The sequence below is a fragment of the Epinephelus fuscoguttatus genome, linkage group LG17 (genome assembly GCF_011397635.1).
Source record: "Epinephelus fuscoguttatus linkage group LG17, E.fuscoguttatus.final_Chr_v1".
Taxonomy (NCBI): Eukaryota; Metazoa; Chordata; class Actinopteri; order Perciformes; family Serranidae; genus Epinephelus; species Epinephelus fuscoguttatus.
The window spans coordinates 24,391,648-24,409,579 of NC_064768.1; the positions used below are offsets into that span (position 1 = coordinate 24,391,648).

The 17,932-nt window shown below is 38.8% G+C and overlaps 1 protein-coding gene across 1 annotated transcript in view; it reads left to right on the top strand.

The window, feature by feature from the left end:
* The first annotated feature begins 2,986 nt into the window (after nucleotides 1-2,986).
* The window catches only part of necab1 (N-terminal EF-hand calcium binding protein 1), a 52,717-nt gene continuing 37,771 nt past the window's right edge, over nucleotides 2,987-17,932 (top strand). Inside the window, exons 1-4 of the mRNA XM_049603044.1 lie at nucleotides 2,987-3,139; nucleotides 5,568-5,592; nucleotides 8,955-9,063; nucleotides 16,626-16,651. Coding sequence (XP_049459001.1) covers nucleotides 3,050-3,139; nucleotides 5,568-5,592; nucleotides 8,955-9,063; nucleotides 16,626-16,651 — 250 coding nt within the window. The 5' untranslated portion in view covers nucleotides 2,987-3,049. The remainder of the gene's footprint in view (nucleotides 3,140-5,567; nucleotides 5,593-8,954; nucleotides 9,064-16,625; nucleotides 16,652-17,932) is intronic.

A 17,932-nucleotide genomic window follows, 5' to 3' on the forward strand; every position in this document is an offset into this window, starting at 1 on the left:
TTTGATACAAACATGGGTTAAATGCTTTGAGTTATTATTTATGCTCATGCTGTGTTTGTTTATACATTGGGATTCTGTGCTTTTGTAACGCTCCACTAGATGGAACTGTTACACAGTTTTACAGCCAGTCCCAGTACATTGCAGGGTTATTTTATGAGTTGGATTACTCTCCATTTATATGAAAACATTTATCACTTTACAACAGTCTAATCCAGTTTATTATCTAGTTTTATTGGGTACACATTACATTTGAGGGCAAACTGTTTCACAAGCAAAGGTTGCTTTCTTCAGATCCTCCACAATTATGAACGCTCCATTACTGGATTAAACGACCACAGGCCCGCCTCCCTGACATCTGTGGTCATGAAATCCTTTGAGAGAACCTGCCCTCTTCTGGATCCCTAAAGTTGCCTACAGGGCAAACAGGTCAGTAGATGATGCAGTCAACATGGGGCTGCACTACATCCTGCAACACCTCAGTACCCTGGGGTCATATGCAAAGATCCTGTTTGTGGACTTCAGCTCAGTGTTCGACATCATCCCAGAAGTGCTCTGCTCCCAAAGTCACCCAGCTCACAGTACCGGCCCCCATCTGTCAGTGGATCACAAACTTACTGACAGACCGCTGGTAGCAGGTGAGGCTAAGAAAAATCACGTCCAGCACCCAGATGATGAGCGTCGATTCCGCCCATGATAGGTGCTCTCCCCACTACCCTTCCCCTCGAACACCAATGGCACAATGGTCCCTAGCCTCACTGGGGACAGTGACGAGTCTGCATACAGACGTGAGGTTGAAGGGATGGCCTTCTGGTGCAGTCACAACAACCTGGAGAAAATTAAACTAAAAACTGTGATGATGACAGTGGATTTCAGCATGGACCCCTGCCCCCAACATTGCCCCCCATCCTCATACTGAACAGCACCATGTTTCCTGTGGAAACCTATAGATTTCTGGGATCCACCATCTCTCAGGACCTAAAGTGAACATCCAACATTGATACCACCAAGAATAAGTTCCCAGCAGAGGATATGAGCCCTACTACAATATTCAACCTGCCTGAGGAGCTGCAACTCTACACTGCAATAATCCATCACTGTGTGGTTTGGATCAGCCACCAAACAGGGCAAGAACAGACTGCACCAGACAGTTAGAACTGCAGAAAGAATCACTGCCACCAACCAGCTCTCCATCCAGCATTTATACATTGCCAGTCAGGAAATAGACAGGTAACATCGTTGCCTTCACACCCTGGAAACAAGCTGTTCAAGCTTCTTGAACGGCAGAACAACCAGACATGAGATCAGATTCTTTCCGCAGGCTGTCTCTCTGATGAACAGTTAAAGCAGTCATACACTGTCAATAACCCTGTAACACTAAAACATTCACTGCTCCCTTTATAGAGTATTATAGATCATATTTTAATGTACATATCATCTGTCACTGTCAGTGTAACTCCTACATGCTGTATATACGGTGTTAAAGCACATACTGCACATCATCATCCAGTCAGTATTTATTTCTTTGTACTATGTCTATAGTTTACAGCTTACAGAACACTTGGCTTGTATGTAAATGTTTTATTTTATTTTTATTGTTGGTAATTGGTGCATTTTATATATATTTACATGGTATTTATATAAACACAATTTTTTTCACATGTAAATAATACTGCTGTTAATGGTTCACCTTTTTTTATCCAGCTTTGATGTCCTTGCTCCTGGCTGTTATGTCTATTTATTATGTATAGACAAACAAACTGAGTCTAATCTATGTGCAGACATACGTGGCCAGTAGATGTCATTCTGATTTTATTTGTTTGTGTTTTCAGTGTTTCTCACTAAAGTGCACTTTATTATTCTCCCAAATTGAGAAGTGCAGTTAGTAATGCTGTTATGATGTTAAAGATGTTACAACTTAATGAAATAAATCAATATTAACATAAACAATGGGCAAATAAAAATGTCATGTCATCTAAAATTCAACCATCGGCCTCCAAGCTGTAAGATTTACAGCTATTCCAGACATTATTATCTAAAGAATCCGATGGTGGTTAACTCTTACAAACCTGTTGACAGCCAGCAGTAATGAGGTGTAAATCCTGATGGAGAAATGAAGTGTGATAATGATGTATTTAAACTTTTTCCAGTATTATTATTCAGTGGGTTTTATTTTCCACCTTTGCATGTTCACCCCATTTTTATTTGGTGCATGCATTTTCTTTCTTGTAAAGCACTTTGAGCAGCATTTTTAATGAATGGCGACATACAAATGCAGTCTATTATTATTATGATGATGATGATGATGATGAAGAGGAAGATGCTTTCCAGCCCCCTCACACTACTTTCTCTCAGGTCACAGAGAGGACATTATAAACGACCCCTTTAATCCAAGCTTAGATGACCTTTTATCTTGCCTTTGCATCCTTGAACAAAAACTCCGTCTATATATAGCAGTCCCAGTATATGCTCTTTGTGCTGCTCATTTGGCTGTATGTTGTACCATAAACATGTAATCTGATTACTATAATGTTACCTGTAGTTATAATAATTTTCAGTGATCTGCCAGTGGAAGTTAATCCACATATTCCCCACGAAAGTAGAATTTGCATTTAGAGACACTTTGCTCGCGGAGATGCAGCAGGTCTGGACTCATCGCAACAGCATCTGCCTCGTTGTGAAGGCTGACAGAGACAGGCAGTGCATGACAGGAAGTTAACTGATTTTGCTTTCAAAATAAAAGCACGCAGATTCAGGGAAAGGGTCGGTGTGTGCAGGCCAAATGCAAAGAATAGCCTCAAAATTTTAACTGAGATTATTTTTAAGAGACACGTGAAGAGAAAGAAGGGCAGAGAAATATATGTTGCTTTTTTATTCTAAAACGCAATAATGACTGGTTGAGTTGTGACACAATAATCCGGAAGTTGAGTGCTTTATTCCGGCTGACTTGACCGCGTGAAGGAGTCGCTCCTTTTTGACCATTGGCTTTGATCAGATAAGAGGTTCACGCGGACACATTCCTCTGCAGTTTACGACTGAAGCTACATTTTGAATGATGGATTGTTCAGAGGAGGTTCAACATGTGTCTGAGGAGCCCAGAGCTCAAATGGAGCTCAAGAAAGGAATGTCGATTTTCATTGATGTGAGTAAAATATTTTTTTTATCATTATTTATACAAGATGCATCTCATCTTCACTACTCGTGCAAAAACTTGAACATAATAGAGCTCATTTTTTCAGACGACCTAGGTAACAATCTACATATTATTTATGATAATAATAATACCAGATTTTTTTTAATTTAATTTGAATATACATTTTACTTTTCAAATCTTAAGTTTCAGTTATTCTAATAGTTTTCCACTGGTGTTTTTTTTTAGTCACCTAAGGATCCCTCTGATGCATGCAGGACACAGAGGGTTCCTTGTTTTACAGAATTAATTAATTTGACATGGCTGACCTTTAATTTGGCTTCATGGTGTAAGGATTTCACGGCTGGCCATCCATTCTCATGTCAGTGTTCAAACACCAAATGCCATGTTAATGAAATGCTAGACTAGGTTTGATAAAAGTCAACGTGACCTTACCAAGACATATCTAGCTCATTTAGGGAAAATGTAATATTGAGGTTCAGAACTTGATATGGTGTTTTAAAATGTTTGAATACAAGGAGAATATAGAATTTCTGTCTCTTGCAGCTCTCTTAGATGATGAGGATTTTAAATATTTAAACCACCTCTTATAGCCTATATATATCACCACAGCTACTGATCTTCCTCAAGTGGTTCTCTCAAGAGCTTTGCCTCCCCTGTTTCAGTGCATTGCATTCTACCTCTGCACCCACAATCTCATTATTTTCCTCCGCTCCTTCATTCGCTTGTTACGTCTTAACTATGAACCTGTTGGCTGCCGTCAGTGTTTGAGCAAGACAGGGGAGGATGCACACATGGGAGCCAGGAGTTATCAGAGGTGGAAAGCCGTGTAACATCAAATGTCTCACTGATGTCGAACAGGTGCTCTATCTTCTGGCAGGAAATGAAACTGCTGCTCATCTTCAGAGGAGAGCTGGCCGCCAGAGTGCTGCCTGGGTTGTTTTCTTGACATCTCCTGTAGCTTTCGCTTCAGTTGGAGTGTGTGTCCTGACAACACACACACTGCCTCCTTCCTGGGACCAGTTAGATGTTAGTGCTGTGTCTCCATGTGTGTTTTTCTTTAGGATTTCGATGCTGCTCAGTGACATATTTTCACTTCAGTACCAGATAAGAGAAGGAAATTAACCCAAAAGACCATCAGCCTTATATTCTTGGTTAATTTGACTCAATAGATGTAAAATATTAATTAGGATGAAATGAGATGAGACGATGAGACCCATTCAGAGTTATCAGTGTGAGCTGGTATCTGAATGACCGAATCCAATCAGCATGCAATTGTTGTTTAGTCTTTAAAACATCAGAAAACCATGAAACATTCCTTCTACATTATCTTAAAACCCAGAGTGATGTCAGAAATTGTCTGGTTTTGTCTGACCGGCAGCTCAAAGAAAGAAATATTCGACTTATTATCATTAGAGACAAGAAAAATTAGTTAATTCTCACATTCGAGAAGCAGAATCAAATGTTGCTTATGACTTCATTGTTCTATTTTTCTCTTATACTTAATTTTCTGCATTTTGGTGAATTGTTATGCATCATCTTTTGCCCTTTCTGCATCAATTTAAGGTGTAAATATCTCTAATTACATCAAAATAAAAGTCCTCTGCACCACAAATGTTTTATTGGCAAGACAAATACACAATACACATGTTCTAAATATTGAAGGGGATGTGTCCTCTCAGTCCCCCCCTCCTGAAATCTACACCTATATCTGTGTATGTATTTGTTGACATGGATGTCCAGGCTGCATACAATTGCCTTGCAGAGATAATAAAGTTATTTCTAATTTAATGGACTGATATTTTTTTTTTTAGAAATATGAGATGGACAAGTGATGAATGAAAGGTAGAACTGAGACGGAGACAGAAGGTTTATAGGTTGGGGACAGCAGAGGAGGCGACAAAGCAGGGAGATTAGAACAAATTATGTAAGTCAGAACACACGACAGACTGCCAAGACCCAGAAGAAGGTGGGCGGATATTTTTCTATGAGTATTTTTACCCCTTTGTAGCACAGAGCTGAAGCCCTCTAAGCTCGGAAAATCCAAGGGTGGAAGGATGGCATTTTAAAATTTAGATCTTGCACATTCAGTGTTGTTCAGTCAGATTTAAAGTGATAGTGTGTAAATAGACCCAAAACCTGTTCAAATTCTTCTCCACAAGTACGAACCTGACAAGAAGAGAAAGTGCACGGTGCTATTCCGAGGGGGTTTGAGCCTTTTAAAGCTGATGTGGTCATTGCCACTCTGCCTTTCATCTCCTCTGGACTCTGGGACAGCACTATCAATAATTTAATGACACACTGCCTTTGAGAATGTGATCGATGATCCCCACACACAAACGCGCACACGCACTTATTTTAACTTTGATGATGTGAAACCTTTTTTTGACATAGTTCTTTTTTCCTTTTCTCGTCACAGATTTTACGGAGAGCTGATAAAAATGGTGAGTAGGCTACTGCAACAAAAGCTCCTTCCAGACTCACACACACACACTCCTTTGTCTTTGGTGTTACTTCAACCCTTCTTTCTCGTGTGTGAAAACCTACTTTCTCAATGAAATTCTGATCATGACTCTCTGCTGATACTCTTTCAGTTTCCATGGAAACAGGAAACTGACCATGCCCACTGAGGTTCAGTATCAGAGCATTAACCAAGAAAGTCGTGAAAAATTAAGACATTTCTGTCATGGTGGTCCACGCCTAATGAGGTGGATATTCGCGGCAAATTCCGCTATTGATTCTCCTTAACTGTCCTTCACAGCATTATCATAATATGCAGTATAAACATACAGAGAAACATAGTTTATTTTGTTGTTTACTCGATACAGCAAGAGTCTGAATCCAGGAAATCTCTATCATCTATCGCACACAGGCCTTGAATTTTGATCACTGAGTCTGATTTATTCAGTCAAGTCAGTGTGATAGACTGTTCTGCATTTGTGTGCAGACAGAGAATGAAACTTAAACTCCAGAATACAATATTTCCTGGCCAGGACCAGAAACTTTCTGGAGTCTCCACTGCTTCCTGCTAAGAAATAGTCTGGAATATAACACTTTTTTTTTTAAACAATGAGGTATAACGTATCATTTAGATCATTAGATCATTAGATGCTGGATGCACCGCTCCATGACACTTCATGCCACTGTTCTATTTCCAGCCTCACTGTTCCTGAAATAAAGATTTTTTTTTTCCCCCCATTCACTTCCTTCTTGTACATACCAGCTCCCCTAGCAGCTCCTCTTCTCTGCTCCCGTGACAGCTTGACTCCTCTCCTCACCATGGATGTAGACGAAAACTCTGTTGCTACTGGTGTCTCTTGTGTGTGTCGAACAATGGATGAGGAAAGACTTGTTGCTGAGGTCAAGAAATATTCTGAGCTATACATGGCAATTTTCCGAAGTTATCAAAAACCATTGCTTTGTCAGTGATGTCAGCGTCAGACACCTGATGCCAAAAGCCATCTTTCGTGGCAGTGTGAAATGCTGCTGCGTGGCATCAGTATGTAACACAGCTGGACGTAACATTTCGCAGTCTAGTGATACAATGCCAGCTGGTCGGGCAGCACCTGTCACAGCAATATGATACACTGCTGGACAGTGTTAGGTTGAAACGCTGCTGGTAGTGACGTAATATAAGGAGCTAGAAAGTCCCTATAGGGCAGGTAGGAGGGGTGGTGGATGGGCCCAACAAACCCTGGACTTTCACCCAGGACCTCCGTAGAGCCATGATGTTTTTTTCTAAACCTAGAAAAGTGTCAGCAGCAGATGCAGAAGGATGTGAAAGGCCATTGACAAAGCGGCAATATGTAATGACTTGGGATGAGAATGTGTTGAAAAAATATATTGCCTGGTGAGCCATAGCTCTGAAGATTGTCCACAGATCTTCTAATAAAAGCAATAATAGCCGTGTGTGGTCTTCTGTTGACGTGCTGCAGTGCGACGCTCCCTATTGGTACTCGGGGTGGCACCTGTTGCGGGTCATAGGACGAGCCTTGGTTCTGCTATCCAGTGTTTTTTCAGCTTTAAACAGCGATTGGTTTTCATATTAGTGATGTACCTTATCCAGCTTGTCCAGGGTACATTTGAGTCTCAGATTTTAGGGAAGTGCACAGACATTGCCCACTTCAGTAGAGGAGTAAAAACACCTCTCTAATGACAAACTCTGATACAAATCAGTATAGTTAAGATCAGACATTTAAGGGACATAAACAGAAGAAAAAAACAGGGGATCTTTAAATGCATTATTTCCTTACTGATGGCCCTGAAATGCTAAACACATAGACACCACAGTAAGAAATATTATCCGTAGGAGACAAGATGCCTCTATGGATCATTTGATGTTGACGCACACTCTGCCCAAGCCAGTTTGTGCTTGGGACATTAAGAACGCTCTGATGAAGGTTTTTACATAATGAAAACTGAAATAGTTTCTTTTTTCATTTACAACCAGACGGAGGCTAAAATCAAATCAACAATTTGCTGATTTTATTTTGAAATATCTGTCAAAATGTATATAGACATCAGACCACTCTTTGCCTTTATGTCTACACAATGAAAGTATTTTTTGAGTTGTAAATTATAACCCTGCTGACACACACTTTCACACATCATGTCAGATATGCACACAGGCTGGTATCACACAGTCAAACCACATCACTCTGAGTGTTTTTAGTTAAGAAACAAACTGACATCAAGTTGTCAGCTGATATTTTGACAGAGGCCCTGGCGTCAAAAATGATTTTCTCCACATGCAAAAATAGCTAATCAGAATCCATTATTTACATGACATGCTTTGTTATTCATCAAATGTTCATCCCTCGCTGTGAATGATTCGAGGTCTTGTCATGCAGCGAGACAAGAAGTCGTCCCACATGTTTGTTTTCAGTGGTGTGCAAACAGCAGCACTTACATGTCAGGTCCGCTCCAAGATCATATCTGAGCTCATTGACAGTGAGTCACTGTGCGCTTGATTTATGTGTCTCTGTGCATCTCTCTTGCTCGCAGCATCTCTAGTGACATGACAATCATACTGAACGTCACCTCCAGAGCAGCAGGTCAGCAGTGAACATTAAAAGACCAGCCACCTTGTGTCACACAAACAAACAGAGACAACTGCAGCCAGAGCTGTGTCAAACAATATGTTGTCTGTGCTTGATTGTCTTTATTTTTCTGCAAGATGCTCAGTTTGAGTTTGGGGCTCTCCTTGTTTTTTCACCTCATGAATATTTAAAACAGCTTGGGCCTTTTTATTCTGAGCATACTTACAGAGCCTCAAAGCATAAAAATGACTGTTGGTTTAATATAATAAATGGTGATGACTCTTTACAGTGTAGTTAAATATGATAATAAAAACAAGGAAGAATGTTTCATTGCAGAGATATTTTGTTAAGTTTTACTGCTGCTTTTTCCTCTGTGAGGGTAATTTGATCTATACTGTACGCTTGATACCATCTTTTGCTTATTCAGCCCCTGCAGTTCCATCAGCTCAGGAGATGGAATATTAAAAGGAATAATAAATTCTTAATTAAAAGTTATTCACGTTCTCACTGAATTAAATCTGTGCTACTGACCACCCTCAGATCTTTTCACCTCAATGATATATTTAATTACATTTTTTATGTCCAGCACCCCTGCAGGCACAAACCAGCATGCTCATTTGAACAAAACAAACAAACAAACAAACACACAACAAAACGAGTCTTGAATTTCTATAAGGAATCTACAATAAAATGGCCGGCTCACCTCACAGGATGCTGCAATCCTGACTGAACTGTGTTGACAAGTTGCATTTGTGGTCCATCCCCAGATGATGGAAAGCTGTCCTTTGATGAGTTCAAGGCCTACTTCTCTGATGGCGTCCTGACAGCCGAGGAATTGAAGGAGCTCTTCCACACTATCGACACTCACAACACAGAGTGAGTCGATTCTTTGCTTCGTCTTTTTATTATTTGATTCCATAGAGGACAGAGTTAAGATGTGGACAGGGAGGTAAATGACGATGAGATGCATAAAAACTGTGTCTGTGTTTGAACATGCGTTTGAATAAATTATATCCAATATTGTTGTGAAAACCAGGCGAATGAGGGTTTATTGAAGATATAGATCACAACATCACAGCAGGTGATTTTTTTCCAAAGGATACATCTTAGTTACCAGTTCTCAGTTACCAAATTTCTGTTTTAATTCTCAGAGGTGATTTGACTGTAGTACTGTATGTGCAGCAGTGACAGATGTGCATAGACAAAGGTTAGCTTTCAAGAAGAGAGCATATTGCCACTCTATGCTTGCTAATGATCGGATTTCACTGTTAATTTGGCAGCAGTTTTCCACTAATTGTTTTGTTTTTGTTTGTCACCAACCAAGGCAGATTTGACATAAATAATAATTAAAATTCAAAATAATAAACATCCATCCTTTAAGAGGCAAACTTAAATTGTAATCTCAGCTAGCGGGACACACAGCCTGCCACAAAGTCTTATGTGTTTATCATTGTATTATAGCATTCACAGTTTATTTCTAATCCTTCTAGAACACAGGGGTGCACAACGAAACAAAGTTGTAGTCCCACTGCTCTGTAGTCTGGTGGTGCATCAGCAGGTACTTCTGTATCGCTTGCCAGATGGCAGCGGGGTGAACAGACTGTTGCTGGGGTGGATATTGTCTTTTAGTATCCTTTGGACTGATATCACTGATGTTTGGAAGATGGGTACCAGTGGTGTTCTGGGCAGTTTTAATGGCCTATTGCAGAGCCCTCCTGTCCTGGGCCGTGCACAAACTATGCCAATTTATGTTGTTTCCAGCACAGACTGTATAAAGACGTACACACAGCCTCCAGGTCTGAAAGGTGAATGCAGATACATTTTTAAAAAGGCTTATACAAAGCTAAATCATCATCAGATGATAGCCAATAGGCTCTGAGACTGCGTTCTGGCCAATGCGTTCAGCATCTTTGGAGCTCCATACAGACTGTTTTCCTGCCACTTAAATACCATCTCAGTGCCTGAAACTCAAATTTGTCCTCACAAAGAGTCAAACAAGAGCACACACACGCTTACACATTATGTGTGTATGCTTCCTTATAGGCAAGTGAATGTTACATCTTGGGGGATCAAAGTAAAAGACGGCTTTTACACGGAATTGCTATGAGGTGTTTTAGCTCACCTCAAGATCCTAGTTGAAGTTGAACAGTATCATCATACATAAGCATCCAGAGGGGTTTATTCAAAGGACGTATATATGCAAACTATTGAAATGTGAAAGGTGGGCTATCAAATGAATTAACTAAAAATGACTATCATGGGTTCATTCATGACTCTGACCCATCTGACATCTGTATATGTTAAAAAAAAAAAAAAAAACAACATATATATATATATATATATATATATACATAAACAAGGCACTTTTTTCCATCACTATACTTGTCAGATAATGTCAAGTATGGCAAGCACCCTTAGATTGCACAGCAGTTCATCTGTCCTGCCCGTCTTTCCAGAGTTCAAAACAGTTTTTGAACTCTGGAAAATAAAAGCTGACTTGTTTTGGTGGATTTCGTTGTAAGAGATACTACTGAGTTGTTGTTAAAGCCTGAAGCTGGAGCTGCTCACTGTGTCTCTGATGGTTTTCGAACGCAACTCTTTGAACAATCCTTGAAAAATCATGTTATTCAGTGTCTAACAGTTGCAGGGAGGTGTGTGTGGAGCCAACAGTGCACTCAGCAGTGGACTCCACTGTGGCTTTGTATCATGCTTTGTAAACTTTAAGCCTGCCCACTTTTTAGCAATCCAAATCCAAGAATTGATTTAAATCCCTTTTGTAACTGAACACTGCTCAGTGTTCTGTTTCACTGGGAAATACATCACAGAGCAGAAGCCAAAGACGCTCTTACTTTATTTCAGGGGGATTTCAAGATTGCTCAGTGACACAGACTGAGTGATAAACAGTTTTTTTTGTGGTCAAGTTTATGATATACTTGAACCTGTGAAGTCTGCTTTGATAAAGTGTGTTCATTATTTTCTGGACAACAGACAGATGTTAAAAACAGAAAAGAAAAGGAATTGAAGCAGCAGACGACAAAATATCCCTCTGGTCCCTCATAAAGGTCAACCTGTAAAAACAAGCTCTGGTGCTTCTTCAGTCCAGTCGGTCAGCCTCTTGTACATTCAGCTGAGGAGCACATGAGTAACAGCAGCAGGATCATGGTTGTTATCTTTGCAATCTTAGGCAAAGAATTTTGTTTGACTTTATTATCATTGTTTGGTAAACATCCTCGTTAGGATGGAAATTAAAATGTCTTAACTGGAGGGAGTGTGTCCATCACATTAAGTACTTCATTAGGATAATTAAACACTGTTTGGCAACCAGAGAGCGAAACACTTTGAGCCACAGCAGCTGAAGACGGTTTATAAAGACGGCGTTCCCTCTCCCTCAGTACCTCACTACCTGCTCCTGCAACCTTATCACATCATCATAACAAAGGTAAGACTGCAGGATTCGCGCTTACCTCTCATCAAATTATGATTATTGATCTATATTTGTGATCATCAGTCATATTTTGCATTTTCTTCAAAAAGAGAAATCTTCTGTAAAGATGCTCTGATGTCACTATCTGTATTGCCTCACATTTTTTCTCTTCATATTTACACAAATGTATTTTCAACAAAATTGAAGAAAGAAAAATATTATTAGAAAATAATTCTCTGCCCAGATAAATTGCCTTTTATGCTATTGTTTTGTCTAAAATTAACCTGTGCCCACAGATGGGACTTTCAATGACCTTGAAAGTGAGGACAGAAAAACTCAAATCTGCGCCTAGGACACATAATGGCCGCCATATCACATCTTCACTGATGATGGCATGACTTCCAGCAAGATGTCAGGTCTCAGTTACATCAGTGCTGGAAAGATTACAGCTACTTTTGATCCACTTTCATTTAACTCCACCATGTTACATTTATTCTCAATGTAAAAACAATCACAGTTAAATCTTTCCACAACCAGAAACTTTGGATTACCAGAGGAATCCGAGATCCCATTAACACACACACAGCAGCCTACATATTAAGGCTGCAGTCTGGAAACATGGATGACAAGCGTAGGAAGAGGCAAAAAGTACCAAATTCTGATGCATAAGTTGATGGATCTGTCAAGACTGTATTTCACTTAAGTTGTGAATGTGACAAATAAATGGTTGTTTGATCAGAAGTATTTCAGCCTGCAGAAAGTGATTTATTTTTTAACATTTGGGTGGGATTAAAAGTGATATGAAAACTGCTTGCATTTAATAAAGTCAAAGTAAAAAATACTTCTGTAATTTCTCTTGTACGCCCAGGTCAAGCGTGTACACTGAGCCAGCTAGAGGGTGAATAAATGATGAATGAATGAGAACAAGGAGTAGCCTAGTCTTGATTTTTAGGTAGATAACAAACAGCCATACAAACATGATAGCTGCCCTTTTAGGCTGAGTTGCTAACATGTTTCCATGCTATGTGAGCATTGAGTTCAAAGTACAGCTGCGACAGGCGGAAGATCTTTGTCATTAATTCAAAGAATTATGTAATTCCAGCAGGTTTTTGCTGTTCTCAGGCTGCTGTAGTGAAGTGCACTCAAGGTGTGTTCAGTGCACCTCAGCATCTCTGTCAGCTGTAGTTAGTGAGTTAGTCTGCAACAACAGACTTCCAACCAAAGGAAGTTCAGGAAACTTTGCTTTTCAGCATGCTGTTACTGCAAGTGAACTCTTTAGGTAAGAGTTTGACAGGTGGAAAAACTTGCAGGTGTTGCAGGTGGTACTTGAAGAAAAGGCAGGGGGTCAACAAAGTCATTAGCCTTCATTCTCTGAGGATTGTTAAGGTTTAAGGGGAATCCATCCAATAGTCGATTTTAAGGTTCTTTTATTAGTTTTTAAATGTCTTAACGGTCTTGGGCCTTCTTATTTATCTGACCTGCTTTTACCATATCAACCCTCGCGGACCCTGAGGTCCTCCGGCACCGGCCTTTTAACCATACCACAAGTTAGGACTAAAACACAGGGGGAGGCGGCATTTAATTATTATGGCCCCCGATTGTGGAACAGCCTGCCGGAGAACCTCAGAGCTGCAGAGACTCATCAAGACTCATCTTTTTAATCAGGCTTTTAACTGATCTCTTTATTTATCTATTTTAAATTCCTCTTATAACCGATTTATCCATCTATTATCTATTTTTTATTTATTTTTTATATTCTTACCCTTCCTCTTTTTACGTTCTTATCTCATTTAACCTTTATCTTTTGTTATTTTAGTTAGCCTATAGGTTTTAGTTTTGATGCATTTCATGTCTCTGTTTTAGATCATTCTTACCTAGCTGCTAATTCAATTTTATGAGCTAAATAGCTTTTTGTCGGGTGGGAGGGTTGGGTTTTCTCTTTTCTTTTTGTTTTCTGTTTTGGATCTTTGTTGTTTTTAACCTCTGTGAGGCACTTTGTGTTACTGTTGTATGAAAAGTGCCATATAAATAAAGTTGATTTGATTTGATTTAGTTGGTGACATATTTCACTCTGGACCAGCTGTTTGGTCAGACTGAATAAAAATGCTCAATAGCTGGTCTCAAACAGTTCTCAGGCTGTCCGCCATCCTCTTCTCCTCCAGAATATCCTCATAGAATAGTTCAGATGACATACCACAAAAATGCGTACACCACAGATCATGTGATATCCTACGACTTAGCACCCTGTGAATGATGTTATGGCCTTAACATAAAGTTACATCATTAACATAAAGTTTCTGAGGTCAGGTTTAGGAAAAGAACCATTGTCAGGATGTACCATAAAATGACTTTAAGTTCACTTAAAGTTCACACAGGTCTTAACACTGGTTTACAGGGGAAAGTCCTGTGTTCTGTGACCCATCCACCTCCCCAGTCTGCCTCCTAACTGGACAGCTCAGGACCACTGCCTTCTTTACTACTGTCAGCGCACCAGTCACGTGATCACAGCCTTCCAAAATATGTGGGTTATGCATCAATTACTGGCTCATGATTACATTAAGTATGTATGAATTTTGGTGCATAACTTAGGAAAACTTATGAACAGTGCATGACAGCAGCCTGACTCTCCTTGATGAGAAACTCAGCTCATATGGGCTGCTTTTGATCTGAGCGACATCGCTATAGAAATGTTGATACATTACATATGAAAAATACAAATGTTCCGTATCTGTGGTTTGCAGAAATGTACAATACCAAGATTTTATTCTGTTGACTGGGGTGACCTTTCAGGCAATGAAAGCTTTATTATTGCTGTAATTAGATGGTAAAAACTGACTGTTCGGCACTAGAAGCAGGAAAAAAACAAGAAAAGTGTGAAAGGAGCTAAGATCACTCCATATTTAACTATTTAACAGTTTGCATGTGTCCTTTGAATAAACCCCCCTGGATGCTTATAGTATATGATGATACTGTTTAACTTTAACTAGGATCTTGGTTGAGCTAAAACACCTCATGGGAATCTTGTGTAAAAGCTGTTGATGTGCAGCATCGCACAGAGTGACATTTGTGGTGAACAGTTGGGTAAGCACTGGCTGTGACGAAGGCCAGAGACAGACTTTTCAAGATTCGTATTTGACAGTGGTGGCACAGTGGTGCAGTGGTTAGCATTGTCGCCTCACAGCAAAAGGGTTCCTGGTTCAAACCCAGGGTGGGGGAGCCCTTCTGTGTGGAGTTTGCGTGTTCTCCCCGTGTCAGTGTGGGTACTCTGGCTTCCTCCCACAGTCCAAAGACAAGCAGGTTAACTGATGACTCTAAATTGTCTGTAGGTGTGAATGTGAGTGTAAATGGTTGTCTGTCTCTATGTGTCGGCCCTGTGATAGTCTGGCGACCTGTCAAGACCTGTGTTAAAAATGATTTTTAAAAAATGATGGTGTGCCCCAGGGGTCAGTTTTAGGATGTCTGGTGTTTTCATTATTCCGTCTATATATTATGGTTTTCCATGAATGGGAGCCTGCATGGAGGTCTGATTGATGGTTTTTCAAAAGCTCAAAAACAGCTGTATTTACTTCAAATGAATACCTATGGTAACATGTAAGTGACAGCAAATGAGTTTTACAGTAATCTGAGAGGCACAGAGGGTGCACAAATGTACCTAAAATAGCCAATTTGGAAATTCCACCTTAATATGCCTCTACTAAAACCTCTCTAAATTTGCTCTGCTTCACTTTATTAGCATCTGTCTTTACACAGGTGATGTTCAGATGTTGTGACGTGGTTCACTGGTGGTTTTGGGCTGCAACTGCTTAAATCCAAAGGAATATACACTTTAAAAGTGTTATTTAATCTAACCCAGCAACATCTGTACTCATGTGTATACCGTTGCAGTAAATCTCCCAATTGCTACCTTTATTATGTTACCAAGATTGTTCATATAGACCTTATGGTTGCAGAGAAACAGTCATTAATTTTGGGCATGTAATCTTCCAGCAGTGGCCCGAACCAGAGGCTTAATATTTTTCTTATTGCTGATGTGATCAGAATTAAAGTATTTAATTCCTCAGTTTAGTATAACAGCTCACTGCAGTCAAAGAGAGAATGATAAGACATTACAACAATCATGCTAATGAATCATTATCCACAATATAATTTGTTATCCTCGTTAACAGAGTATCATAAGATGTGTCAGCCACTAAAGATGATGATGGTGCTAACAGAAAGCATTTCAGATGTCAACAGCATAATTAGATGCAAAAACAAATGCGTATTATTTGCACCTTCATCTGACATACATCTACATCCGATTTAATATCTTCATTGCAGCCATCACTGTGCTAAATCAACCTCAGTGGACTCCATGTTAAACCAGAACAAACATGTGCTCCCTCTGTGTTCATTTCACAGATGGCGAAGTTGTCAGGAAGTAATTTGGGAGTCTAAGATTGAATCCTATATTGATTAAAGAATGAGTCACTAAGCTGGAGGGTCTGCCTGACAGGCTGGCTAGCTTGCTTTGGTTGATTCTGAACACTAAAAAATAAAGCATGGATATTACATGTAGTGTATGAATGCAGACAGTTTCATTTGTAAATGAATTACATGTGAGGACTAACACGATTGATTGATTGATTGATTGATTGATTGATTGATTGTTCAGTGCTTCACTTTAACATGGCCCATTAGTAGATAATGTACCTTAAAATGTCAAATAAGCCTGGCAGGTAAGAGCCTCCTGGTGGCTTACTCAGTTCAGTGTCTAACCTTTGGTTTACCTCCTCTGTCCTCTATGGCTCTAAGTGTTTTCTCCTGTTTGGACTGATTGATTGCTCTGGCACTCCCCCCCCCCCCACCCCCCCACCCCCCCCACCCCACCCCCACCCCCACCCTTGTGAATGACAGCTGCAGCTTGTGTGGAATAGAGTTTAGATTAATCTGTCACCTCCTTTAACATTGGAAACTTTTGTTTTTCAGGAGTTCTTTTTTATTTAAATGTCTCTCTCTCTCTTTTGTTTTGCAGTAATGTGGACACTGATGAACTCTGTGGTAAGTTATTCCTTCACCTAAATGAGAACTACTTTTAATATGACTAATGGAAGCTGAAAAATCTGCTTTGCTTTACTGATTTAATGAAATTATTATCTCAGAATTATGAAAAAAGTTATCATGGAGGAAAATTCTCCTTCTGTTTTCTGAATTATCAAGATAATAATCTTGTTAATTCCGAAAAACAAGAATTTACAAGAGTATTATCATGCTGATTCAAAAGATCAAGAGCAGGTTTTTTTCACTGTGAAAACTTTCCTCATAGTTATAAGATAATAATTTTTAAAAACCAGGCATTTTTTTTTCCATGACACTTCATTATAACCATCAATAAATGGTGAACTGATAATTAAACATTAGTTTATGTTTATTTTGCTATTAACAAGCAATGAAATGATAATTGATAATGTTTACTAACAACATACTTGTTGATAATTAATAATTGGTTTGTTATCCAGCTATAAATATTATTTACATGGTTATTATAAAGTCGCAACTGATTATTATAATAATGGTTAATAAATACTGTGTAGTGCATCTATAAACAGTATTTTGGTGGCTATTATTTAGTTGCAGCGGAACTGCATTTAGATGCACTACACAGTCTCTATTAACTATTTAATAACATATTATAATCATCAGTTACAACTTCATAATTTTTTTTATTATATATTTTTTCTTTATAATCTAAATGATGTTTATATGAGGTTTACAAACCACTTAATGACCATCAACAAATACTTAATATAGAATTTAAAATGTTATGATGTTTGCAGCAATAAGCTGTTAAAATACAATTAATTATAGCATCAATAATAATAATTTGTACACATTATAAATGATCATTTCATGGTTTGTTAACAGTAAAATCACTATCAACTAAAGTTTAATTAACCCTTTGTAACCTGAGCAAATTAGCTTGATTTCTCTTAAACACATGGGAAGATGGCAATGAGCAATGAAAGAAGAAATGACCCCCAAAAAATTACAGTAAGTTAGTAAAACTAGAAAATTAAAAACAAGTAAATTATTTTTTTTAAAAAAAAGGAAGGAGAGCTTTAAAACAAACAAATAAGGAAATGGCCTGAAAAGAGTGCTTAAGAATTAAAATAATTATTATATTAATAGTTCTAAATATTGTTTTCGCCTAGCTATTTACTTTTTTCCCTAGTTTAAAAAAAAAAAAAATCAGTCATTGTGTATTTTATTTGTTTGTTGCTCATTGCCTTTTTTCCCATGTTTTTGAAAGACATCATGCCAATGTGCTCAGGGGTCAAAGGT